The sequence below is a fragment of the Lolium perenne genome, chromosome 2, assembly GCF_019359855.2.
Source record: "Lolium perenne isolate Kyuss_39 chromosome 2, Kyuss_2.0, whole genome shotgun sequence".
In the NCBI taxonomy this organism is placed as follows: domain Eukaryota; kingdom Viridiplantae; phylum Streptophyta; class Magnoliopsida; order Poales; family Poaceae; genus Lolium; species Lolium perenne.
This window is the reverse complement of record NC_067245.2, coordinates 215,049,472-215,062,402: the sequence shown is the minus strand read 5'-3', so window position 1 is coordinate 215,062,402 and position 12,931 is coordinate 215,049,472. Positions and strand designations below refer to the sequence as shown.

At 44.8% G+C, this 12,931-nt stretch overlaps 1 protein-coding gene across 1 annotated transcript; it reads left to right on the top strand.

Moving 5' to 3' along the window:
* Positions 1-392: 392 nt before the first annotated feature.
* Positions 393-10,150, top strand: LOC127330428 (WAT1-related protein At1g68170). Its single transcript, XM_051356640.2, has 7 exons — positions 393-829; positions 5,454-5,516; positions 8,834-8,950; positions 9,125-9,380; positions 9,483-9,641; positions 9,732-9,883; positions 9,980-10,150. The coding sequence occupies exons 1-7, from the start codon at positions 621-623 to the stop codon at positions 10,116-10,118; spliced, it is 1,095 nt and encodes a 364-aa protein (XP_051212600.1). The 5' UTR covers positions 393-620; the 3' UTR covers positions 10,119-10,150.
* The last annotated feature ends 2,781 nt before the right edge of the window (positions 10,151-12,931 follow it).

The window sequence follows — 12,931 nt, the reverse complement described above, 5'->3', positions numbered from 1 at the left end:
ATGACCTATCGAATATGATCTACTTAGATACATTTGTAACAATTTATCATTTATGACATTCAGATACAATTGTTTGGATAGTCATGGAGATATATCGTATGAGATCTGTTTATTAAATATATAGAATTATGGGAATCTATTGTTTGTTTGCTTGCTTGTTTGTGATATTTCTATGAACAATTTGAAAGATCCTGTTTGTGATCGACTAATAAAAAGATCTGCTAGATTAATGCCAAGATGATATTTCAGTGAAGCTATAAAAGACAGTGTTTTATTAGTGTGCACTTTAACATGGAAAACATGCGCTGTTTTCACCTTAATTTTGCGGATGGGAACGAAAGTATATCATCCTAGTCATCTATTCCCTTGTTCGGCGGCGATATGAACGAGGTTATGCGCTGCACTCAGCACGCACCCACTCAAGGGATAGCAGATTCAGCAAAGCCGAAGCAACAGCCCACCGGAACGAAAGCATCCCCTGCTGCGCAGCCTGCCACCTAGATCGCGTAGCGGCGCGACTCAGCCTTCAGCCTACATATAGTACTTCAGCCTTCAGCCTATAGCCTATAACCAGCGCTTCATTGGGAGTCACTGGCTTGAGGCTGTTGCGTGAGCGATCGATGGAGGGAGGCGGCGGCGGAGGGTGCGGGGTGTTGGCAGAGGCGGCGAGGCCGGCGGCGGGGATGGTCGTGGTGCAGATGCTATTCTCCGTGCTGAACATCCTCATCAAGCTCGCGCTCAACGACGGCATGGACGCCCGGGTCCTGGTGGCCTACCGCTTCATGTTCGCCGTCGTCTTCCTGTGCCCCATCGCCTTCTTCGTCGAGAGGTACGATACGTTTTCTCCTGAGAGTTGGAGATGCGTCACTAGCATGCATGCATATGCGTGCACGTCTGTTTTTTTGTCAATTCAAAATGGCAACGCAAATGCAGTTTTGGTTGGCTGAAAAAGAATTTCTGGATTCCCACGCAGCGATCAAGAAAGATATATGTATATGAGATCTACTGCTCTAGTGATTCTTCTCTAGCTTGCATGCACCTGCAGCCTTTGTTTTGGTCAATTTAAACATCCATAGACCTTGAAGGTAACAGCATGTTCCGTGATCTGATCAAAAGGCAAGCATGCATGCTGCAGGAAGCGCAAGACATAGAGAAATGCTCCTTTTTCTCAGAGCTATTACTCCCTCCATCCCATGATAATATGTAAGATGTTAGTATAACCAAAAAAAAAAATTGAAAATGGGGATTAAACCTCCTCTGCATCTAATAAATGCGTGCGGCCTTTATTACATTGTTATCGGAAAAGTGCCACAATCATAGTATCATCGTTATTACAATAGTTCACGGATCACTCAAGATCTATACATGTAGCAACCATCTAAATAAGGATAAGTGAAAAATGCATAAGTGGATCAACACGTGAGTCTGCGCTCAAGCTGCCAGCCGCACCGGCTAAATAAATCTTGTCCAACCGTTTTAAAACGGTTGCATCCAAAATTCATGTCCTAGCGCAGCTCCTCCAACTGTGTAAGATGTTAGTATAACCAGTATACTATTGTGGTTAAAATAACATCTTATTGTACGAGAAAATGTAGTAAATTTTCAATTAGTAGGAGAAACTGCTCGTAATTACCTAATTTTTGCGAACGCAACACGTTCGCTCTTTCGCCTCGTCCTCCCCCTCCAGGTAACCAAGGGGACAAAACCCTAGCCCCGTCGCCGCTCCCTCCTCTATGTCCTCCCTTCCTTGTCGCTCCAGAGACACTGCATGCCGATCAAAGGCCGTGACGCCGGTGCTAGGTGGAGGAACACCGCGTGGGGTTCGCCTGTTCTGGTGCAGACGCGCGGTGGATGCCTCCTACACCGATATGCTCCTGTCGGAGCGACCTCGGGCCAGGTTAGGGCTTTCCACAGTAGGGGCCTAGGCATCTGAGGCGGTGGCCTCTTTCGAGGGACCAGTTACGTGTTTATATGAGTGAGAATAGCCACCATGATGGCATGTACATAGTTTGGTACGTATACAATTGGTGTACTACACCATATTGTATACGTACCCATATTGCACATCTAATACCTCCACTTAATCTAGACCTAGGAGAGGTTTATATTACGCTTAAACTCATCTATTTTTTTTTACACATAAAGTTTTTGTGAAGCCATCTGCAATCTGGTCCTTGCTTGATGTGAACCTGACATCAAGCTGCTTACTAGCAACTCGTTCTCGAACAAAATAGAAGTCTATCTCAATATATTTTATACGTGCATGAAAAACTAGATTGGCAGATAGGAAGGTGGCACCAAAATTATCACACCATAAACATGGTTTCTCCAGAAGGGAAACACCATGCATGTTCACGAACTAGTGCTTCAACCGAAATAAGCTCAGCATTGGCATTTGCAAGGGCTTTATATTCAGCATCTGTACTTGACCTGGACACAGTAGGTTGTTTTCTGGCTCTCCAAGAAATAAGATTGTGACCAAAGAAATATAGCAAATCTATCAGTAGAGCGTCTGTCATCAAAATCACCTACCCAATCTGCATCTGAATAGGCAATAAGAAGAGTGGAACTGGACCTCTTGAAAGTAAAACCAACCGTTCTTGTGCCATGATTATACCTCAAAATGCGTTTTTTTAACAGTAGTTCAATGTGCAGTAGTAGGAGCATGAAGATACTAACAGACCTTATTAACTGACCGGATCGAGTGATACTGGAGTACCCACACAATACTTATGTAATGTGTAATATCTTTAGGGCCAAGAGGAGAGCCATCTATCAAGTTTAATATTTTTCTAGTGGAGAGAGGTGTTGGACATGGTGTGCACGAACTCATGCCAGCACGGGCCAGTATATCTGAAGCATACTTTTCCCGATTTAAAAATATCCCATTGACCTGGTTGTGAACCTTAATGCCTAGAAAATAATGAAGATCTCCAAGATCTTTGACATCTAATAGGCCGATACTGCAGACCATGTCCTCAGACATGCGGGTGGCATGGAGGCGGTGGAGGGTGCTTGCGTCGCAATGGTCGACCCGTCGACCGCCCGAGTCAGAGCTGAAGATGCTGGCCTGCTTCCACGTCGTACCCACCCCAAGGTCCATGGAACTTGGCGTCCTCGCTGGTTCAGTTGTTGTGTTGGGGTGGCGGGGTCGAGGGCTCTTGCCGGGAGAGATCCTTGTCTGCCGGTGGTGATCACGATGTCGGCGACATTTTGGATGCCGTCTTCCTCCTTGGAAGCGACGTTGAGGTACATCCCCCTTCCCTCCATCCTCTTCACCCAGGTGAAAACCCAAAATCTCCAGATTGGGCGGCGAATGCGCTCGGGTGTCGAGTTCTTGGAGGCACCTCCTTGGGACTACGGAAGGTGGTCGTGCTGCGTGTGTTTCATGGTCTGCAGGTAGCGGAGTTTTCAGAAGCGGAGTGTGGTGGTGTTCGGCTAGTGTTGTGGCTCGTCGGCGTCTCGGCACCCTCGGCCTAAGCGAGATGGAAAATTTTCCCCTTTCCGGCATCAACTGGTGCTTCGGCTGGTCATGGCGACATGGATGCCCCTATCTTGTTGTGTCTTCTTTGGTGATCTCTGTCCTGAAGCTGAAGTCTTATGGGTGGGCGGTGCGATGGCCGGCGGTGATGCTCGTGCTTGGTTCCGTTCCTTGGCATGCTACCCCAGGTGTTTATGCATGCTCTTGGGAGAGTTGCACTGCCTGTCGACGGTTCGACGCCCTAAATCCAGGGAGAGAAGGTTGGGGGCTTCTTAGGAGCCGAACGCGGATGGTATGTTGGTTGCAACGCGCTAGGACTTGACTATTAAAGGATTTGCCGGTGGTGAGCTTCACGGTGTTTTCTCTCCCCAGATCTACTTATTTTGTTGGGTGGTGTCATTGAAAACCAAGCTGTGTGCTTTTTCTATATTTTTACGTTTACTTGTTCATTGATGTTTGTAAGCTATTTTTTTAGCACTTTGTAAGTCTGTTGTTGTGCCTTTATTAAGTTAAAGCTGGGCCTTTGGCCTTATGTTTCAGAAAATGTCCTGATTTTTGCACGGTAGATTTGAAAAGTTAACTTTTGCTAGTTTGATCAGTTGAATGTTATCGATATCCTCCATTAACGGTGCTCTCCCCCGCGTGATGACGGGGGGACCCTAAAAATTTGCACCGCCGCCATCCCTCCCCCACCCCTCCCTTCTCCTCCCGCCTCCGCCAGAAGGAGCGACCAGGCAAAGATTGGCTGTTGCTAGCGGGGGGGGGGGGGGGGGGTCTGCTCGTCCCCTTGCTTGGAGGAACAGTGTGGGACAGATCGTCCACCGTGCGGGCGGAGTGCTGTTGTCGGGCACCATGGCGTGGTGGCTATCTGATGTGAGCGGCAGTGGAGTGAGCAGCAACACTCCTAGAGCAGCGGCGACTCGGCGAACGACGATCGGGGCAGCGTTCTGGGCGGAGTCCTGGTGGTGGTGATGGTGGCCTCCATCGGCGGGCCATGCCGGTGGGGAGGTCTGGGTTTGTACCGGTCGTGGTTGTTGCCGATGAATAGGGCCGACTGGTTGCAGGGCGTTGCCTAGGCTCCACGTTGCCTTTGTCGGCATGGAATGGTCGGCGGTGTTGGGGCCTAACCTGAATAAATGGTGGCGGTCCTAGGGTTTCTCTTGTGAGAAGATGAAGACCTGGATGAAGCCTGTCCATCTTGATCTGGCCGAAGTGTTGAGTTCCGAAAGGCTTCGCGTGAATGTAACAGTGCATCTATTGTCGGGAGTTTTCTGGATCGGGAGGTATTCGGTCGTGCGTACCCATGTTTTATTCGACCGTTTGATTTTGGAGGGAACAACGCGAAGGTCTGTTCTTTCTTGCGAGTAGGTGACACTTTGGTTCATGGTGAAGTTAGAGATGGAGAATATCATGATAGTTGGACTAGAGGACTGGCAATAGAGGTTTAAGTTTCTGCGCTGTTGCGGGACTTGCTTGGTGTTCCCGGGATTCGCAGTAGTAGTATGTATGTGGGGGTGACAACAAAGGTGAAGTTTAGAGTCTTACCTTTCATGGTGAAAATCCAAGATCTGACCTTAATTGGTTGTTTAAGACATTGTTTTGAGACCAGAGACTATTTTCAGGGTAAAACCCGAAGATCTTTCATCAGGCGACGAGAGCGTTTGTGCAATGTTCTCTTCTTGGAGGCGTCGTTTTTAGAGAGTCTGAAGTTCAGGTGTTATCTTGGTCGTGGATGTATTGTTGTTGCTAGGGCTACCACGTTGTTTCTGGACTTTTATTTTTTTTATTTCTTTTACCCTTTTTGGTTGTGTTTATTCGTACTGCTATTAGGGTATTGCGTTGTTGTAGAGACTATATGTATTTGGTTTCTTCTGATATTAATATATTTCTTTTTATCGAAAAAATCTTCCATTAACTGCTGCTGCTCTGTTATATACCTACTGCAGATCTAAGACTATCTATGTGATTGCAGGAACACAAGGCCACCACTAACCAGGAAGGTCGTCCTACACTTGTTCTTGTGTGGGCTGTTCGGGTAAGTACTTCTTTATTAGATCAGCTCATAAGGCCCCGCTTGGATGATCGCTTCTTCCGTCCCGCGCCGGGTACTCCTGTTCAGCGCTAGAACTTTAGCGTGGCCTCTGGAGATCCGTGAAAATATACTCCCGTTTTGCCTAAAAACTGGGAACCAAACGGGGCCTATGCTTTTACTCGTCTACATTTTTGAGAGGAAAATACTTAAATTGCAGCGATTCTGTAATTCAAGTAGCCTGTTCTTGAGACCACAAGCATGGTTCAATTCATAATTGCTCTATAAGAAGGTTTATTAAAGCAGTATTGTGCTGAATATCGACAATGCACATTATGCTGATTGACCAAATTGACAAATATATCAACAATGGTTACTCCATTTTAATTTCTTTTCTCTAACACAGTTCATGACATGTTGAAGTTAATATTCTGCCACGCATGCTTATATTTCCTTATGGAAAAGCGAATATATTTAATTGCTTAATAAATTCATCAAATTACTATATGTAGCAGTATTACGTATTTACAATTTGTGGTGCACTTGTGCACACGCTTAAAGGTACTGCACAGTTAGACTACCCACAATGGGAGTATCATAGGTAGTATCATGCATTCCATGCATGCAAAATGCTGATGTGGCAGTGCAATTAAGGATGAGAGAGTGTGTACTAGTATCATAGGTAGATACCGTATCATAGCACATACTACTAGAAAAAATAATGTCAAGTAAATCTTGTACACATATTTGCATTGAGATTCTACAAAACAATTAATATATGGAGACTATGATACTAGTATATGATATCATGCATTGTGGAAATAGTAACATGTAGTAGTATCATACGCATGATACTTCTATATAATACTATGCATTGTGACTAGTCTTAGTCCAGAGTAAGCAAATTGGAAGTGGCAGCATGCAATCACTCTCTTCCATTTTGGGTTAGTAAGTAGTCATATAATATGGAAAAAACTTGCAGTATTAGCTAGCTCATTGCTAGATTTATGCAAGTTGTTGGGGATAGACAAAAGAACTTTTGAGCATAACATGGGTGCAGCAATAAGTGCCTCTGAGTAGTAATAGTTGACATCTTCTTCTTAGACACACCAAACTAAAACATAACAATTCACAATTTTGCCTCCAATTATTTATTATGTAGAAACATAGCAGTTTCCTACATTTTTCATGAATTAAATTTACATTTTGGATATTATGAAGGGTGCTTTTTGTACATATGTTATTAGGTGTTGACTTCTGTTAAAAATAAATAAAAAGGAAGTTAATATACATCATTTTTGTGCATGAAGTATTTGGTTTTCATTAGATTAATAAAATAACCTACTTCCTCCATCCACGCATAAGTTTTCATATTTGAACAACTTTATAGAAAAGAGTTGCAACATATATGATGGAAAATTGGTATATAATGAAACTACATCTCAAATAGCGAGCCTAGTTTATTTGGTTAGGGAAGTGGATGTACAACCCAACCACTATAGTTTAAGTCCTAAGGGATGCAAATTTGGGTTCCTATTACTTAAAACTAAAATAAAATCAGTGTAGTCCCCTACAGTATTTTTTTTAATAAATTTTTTAAGGTGAATTTAGCTATACCAATTTAGTTTCATAAATGCTATTAATTTTTACAAAGTTGGTCAAATTTTAGTAAGTTTGGCTCTGAACAAAACATAGAATTGCACGTATTTGCGCAAGGAGAGAATTAATAAGCTATGCTAGACCCATCATAAGATTCAACAAACATCTTAGTGGACAAAGGAAAACAAACAGATGTATTAATTTAGCATCATTCATTTCTGCCGTTGAGCTGCCAACACCTTTGCAACTGTTAAAATATGGTACATAAAAAACTGTGAAAAATATGGTATAAAACGACCGAGCCTTTTTGCCATCTGGGTAATTTTTTACTCACGGCGTCGAGGAACTTGTTGAATCCCAGCATAAATCCTAAACCCATGACTAAAACCCTGTACCTGGGCCACATGAAACGATACCAAGTGTGCTTAGAGGAACTCCGGGTGGCTTCAAAAGATGCTAATTAATGCACACCGCCTCTAATGATTTGTTGAAGTACCAAGCCTTTTGGATGCACCGAAGTTGGGTGAGGAAATAAGCAATCTCCTCCAGCGCAGACCTATTATGAGCCTTGCCCTGTGTCAATCCTAGAAGAAGAAAAAAAAATGTTGCATCGTGAATTCTGTTAATTCTGGTAAGTGTCGACGCCGTGGGTAACTGAGTACTTCTGTAGAAGTTACGTTTTGGTGGATAATGTGTGTCACATCCAGGGTTTTTTTTTTCCCTCGGATGGTATTTCTAAAATATCTCTGAAAACCGGCTTAACTATTTGCCACTAAGGAAAATTTGCACCAAAAGAAATTTACCCCTATTTTAATAGTAATATTTTCAACTTTTTATATAATTTTTTTCTTAATTTATAAATTCGTTTGACAAATGTTGAACGTATTTTCAGAAAAAGGTAATGCATACCGGTGCACATCGGTATTCTTTTTTCCACCCGAGAAAAAATGGTTGGTCATATCCACCTCTATAATAAGACATATATGTCATGTATCAAATCTTTTCATAAACAAATAAATTATTTCACGCTCACATGTCTAAGAATTGGATGGTTTTACAGTGTTCTAAGATGCAGAGCTTATGATATTCAAATGCTTTGGTGGACGTAGTTGATATAATTTTGAATACTGACTGGCATATCAGCTATGTGTACCAAAAATGTATATATACAGGGTACTTAGGTACACATGTAGGAAACCAATAATTTTTCAATTTTGGCCGACATATATGCTAAATTCCTGCATTATAAATTCAGTTACTGCTACTTAGTCGTGGTATGTACCTGGTCGGTACTCATTCGGACATTTAGAGTTATCGTCACTATAATGAATATGATTCTAACCATGTCTATGGTTTATCCTTCTAATGAAACTTATTTAGTAAAGTTAATTTCTATCTTCGTTTATACATAGTTCTTGGGTATGTTGCTTGATAGGCATATTGGTGGTTTTTTTATTCTTTTATGTCATTTCTATGTAAGTTGTAGCAGCATTTCCTTGCTATTACTTCTAAGTTCCAAGAAAAAATTTCCTTCCAAGAGTGATTTAGTAAAAAGTATATTAAGAAGTGATCGTATTTTCTGGTAAGAAGTGGTATTTACCTGGGGCAGGATCAATGAATATTACCATAGACATGTGAGCGTGAAATAATTTATTTGTTCATAATAAGAATTTTTTATTTATATGTGTATATATCTTATCGTATGCCTGTTTATGCCTACACAGATTTACTATAAACCAGAACCTGTACGTGCTGGCCATAAAGTTAACTTCGGCAACCTTTGTTACAGCTATCGCCAACCTAACACCTGCAGCAACCTTCATTCTTGTGATATTGACAAGGTTAGAAATTTTTCCACACATATGTGAATACAAATATCGATGCATGTATCCACTGATATCGCGTACATTTTTGTATAATTGTTATTCAATGAAATTTTCATCTCATTCGATTGGGAAAAATGTTTATGTTGTAAAAGAAATTAATATTGGCCTCCATACTGAATTAAACAACAGGCTTGAGACTTTGAAACTTAGGAAGCGTGCTGGGCAAGCAAAATTTGTGGGAACCCTTATCGGCATGGGTGGTGCAATGTTGCTTACATTCTATAAGGGGCCAGAGTTGAAGTTGCTTCGTCGGCTGCCACATCCCAAGCTTGTACACATCACCAAAGCCCACCACACCCACCCACCATCAACTGGTAATCAAATTCTTGGCTCATTTCTTGGCATCACCAGTTGTTTCAGCTACGCTACATGGCTTGTCATCCAGGTTAGTTATCTCGATCGCACTGTGTTACTTGTTCTACAGTAGTTATGCACCCACCAGGATAGGACATTGCTTATGTGGTAATATTCGGTGTTTCACTTGCAGGCGAAAGTGGGTGAAGTGTATCCATGCCACTACTCGATTGCTGCAATGGTGTGTCTCTTCGGTGCAATCCAGTCGACTATAATGGCAGCTTGTGTGGAGAGAGACAAGGAACAGTGGAGGCTAGGCCTAAACATTAGACTCTACTCGTCAGCTTACGCGGTAAGTGGGACTATTTTCTCGCGTCTAGAAAGTTCTTCCATTCAGTCATTCACAACCTCAAGAATTCAGCATGTTATTTGTTTCACTCAGGGCTTGGTAGCATCAGGATTCGCGTTCCCGTTACTATCATGGTGCCTGCGAAAGAAAGGGCCCCTCTTTATCGCTGTGTTCAGCCCATTGATGCTCATCTTCGTCGCAGTTCTGAGCTCCATTCTTCTCAATGAGGCGTTGTACCTCGGGAGGTGAATACATTTTGGACCTGTATTGCATATCAATGGATGTGCCTCCGCGGATTACTTTTTTCCAAGGCTGAATTATTATGTTTCGCACCACTGCAGTGTGCTTGGTTCTATACTAATTGTGGGTGGCCTATACCTGGTTCTTTGGGGCAAAGCGAAGGAACAAGCTGAGGTGTCCAAAGATGACGAAATGGGCAGGGAATCCATTCCTATGACTCCTACCAGTGAAATGAAATAAGACGAGAATCATGGAATTAAATAAAAAATAAATCGGAGATAAGATGTTAACTATGTATATTGTATTCACACCATTGCATCTCTTCTATTGTTTTGAACTACTGAATTTATTTTCTCCCTAGAGAATTTGCTTCTTGGATGGAAGGCTCAAGATGAGCTCAACTTTAACTTAATGAAGTCGACCAACCAGTTTCAATTCAACACACCATTTGCAAAAAGAAAAAGGTTCAATACAACGCACACCATACACTCATGTCTGGGCTAACAGAAACCGAATGCAATGCAAGGATAGAACCAAGAAAGGGCTGGATGATACAATGGTTAAAGTAGCAAGCACACTACTGACGATCTCCGCTAAGCGAGTAGTGCATCGTCCTCAGCCTAGAGCTGGCATGTCCCAACGCTTACTTGTCCTTTATCTTCACCCCAGAAGCCGAAGAGTGACCATATGAAAGACAATAATGTTAACAGGTTATTTAGGGATGAATCCCTCAATAGTCAGTTTTCTTCTAGCAACTCAAAGGGCCCAACATTACGTGGCAAATACTATCCAGACAATGTGTCTACGCTGGCCCGCTCATGAACTAGCTAAATGCACAACATCCCCAAGCAAGTTAGGGTTCCGGTCCACATGAACCAGGTCTCTCGCACAGCTCCACATGAACTTCGCAATGTGGAAAGTGAAGAAAATATGGTTGACAGCATTGACCTTGCCACATAGGCACAAACCAACTAACTTCTCCCTCTCCATTTTTGGATTGCGTCCCCTGACAGCAATCGGCCCCTAGCGAGCTAGCAAGGAAAATCTCGATCTTTGAAGGCGCTGTAATTTTCCAAATGAACGCAGGATGTGGGTTGTTATGGCCCATCGTGAGGCATAGATACGCGGACCTGTCGGAGAAGCCTATCAAATCCTTCAAGGCCTAGGTGACTTTTTCCTTCTCATTGTTGAGTTGCACTCTATCCAGGTCCGGGCAAAGGCAAACCCATTGTGCCCTCTCCCCTGAACCAAACGGTCTCCTGAAGGGAATGGTCCAAGTGCCCTCGGTCACTAGCCACACTGCAAGACTCGTGCACTACAATATCTAAGAGGTTTAGGAAGCAATCCTACAGGGTCCGTCACTAGCCATCAGTTGAGACAAAGACAGGTAGAGGTCGCGTTTGTTATGTTGTGATCCTCAACTTTCCCTAGTGTAAAAAACCAACGCCCCTCGCGTCGCCTCCTCCGGGCGACTGGGGGGCGAACCCTAACTCCCAGCCGCCGCCACCCTCCTCCCTCCTCCCTCTCCTCGTCGCCCCCCAAGGCGGCCGCCGGGCAAAGCTGTGCGACGCCGGTGAAGGGGGCAGCGGGGACCTAGTCCCTCTCGGCTCCTAGTGCGGCGGCTTGGAGGGAGGCCTCCCCGCTGGGGACCGGAGGCGGTGCGCAACCGGTGATGCGGAGCTGGGGAGGCGTGGCGACGCTGGGGCGAGGCGGCTTGCTGCGCCGGCGGCTTGCTGCGACAGCGGCGACCGTGAGCTCGCGGGTCTGGATGGGCTCGAGCGGGCCCAGATGGGCTCATGTGGGCCATGCCCTCTGGTCGCGCCGGCTTGGCTCTTCATTTGCGGAGGGCCGGCCTCAAGGTGGTCCTCCTCCGGCAGTGGTGGTGGCCGGAGTTCCTCCGGTGGCGGCAGCGACCTAACTCCCTAGATCAGATCATCTTGATCTCGTTCCTGGTTCATGTTTGGTGGCTGCTGCGGTGGTTTTTTGGTGGGCTTTGTTCTCCTCCGTCGGCTAGTAGATGCTTCCCGCGGTGGTGGTTCAGGCCGGCATCTTCTGACTCGTCTCCGTCTCGCTGGGGGCGGTGTTTGGCCCGGGTGAAAACCCTGCTCGGTACGTCCGATGCTGACCACGGTGACGCCTGCGGGCGCCATTTTCCTCCTTGGAGGCATGTTCTTGGGCCTGGCTATTCTTCCTCTCTACGCTGGGGGAAACCCTAGGTCTGCCTGTCAGACCGGGCAGCGGCGGCGCTTCCACGTCGCTTTCCTTCTTGAAGGCGCTGCTTTGGCTGCGAGGGGTGTCCTAGTGTGGCACTCGGAGGTTGTGGTCCTGCCGGTGTTGGCTACTGCTCAAGGTGTGAGTCTCCGGGGCGCAATGTACGCCATCGCCAACACTCTCTAGTCGGCTCATTCCCAAGTTCGGTCACACCCAGCCACTCTCTCGCTTCATCTTCTAGGCGCATGGAGTGGTTCGTTGGTCTGGGCAACTTGGCTATTGGCCGTGTTGTGGTTTTTGTTGGGCGTTGGATGTGACGCGGTTTGGAGACTCTATGCCCCGCATCCTCGCCATTCTTGGGTTGAGGTTGGGCAAAGCGAGCTTGTTGGTATTGTAGGAGTGCGTTGTAAGCCGAAAGGCATGTGTGGTGTTGTAGCCTTTCTATGGCGTTTCTTGTCAGCTTAATACAATGACGCGCACTCCGTTGCGGGTTCTCAAAAAAAAAATTTAAAGGGATGTTAACTTCTGATGAACGGAGTAAGGTGTGTGCACTGTTTGTGGATGTGTTGTGAGTTGGAAGGCAACATTAGAACCTGTTGTTGTCCAATCTAATACCGAAGCAGAATATATGGCTATTGTTGATGCTTGCAAAGAGTCTGTTTGGTTGAAAGGTTTCCGTGCTGAGCTTTATGAAGATGTGACGGTCAAAGTGCTATATACCTTACTAAATATTAAATGGTCCATGAAAGGACAAAGCACATTGATGTCAAGTACCATTATGTTTGCGACATTGTTGCTCAAGGTAAACTAAAGGTATGAAAGATAAGTCATGATAATCCTCT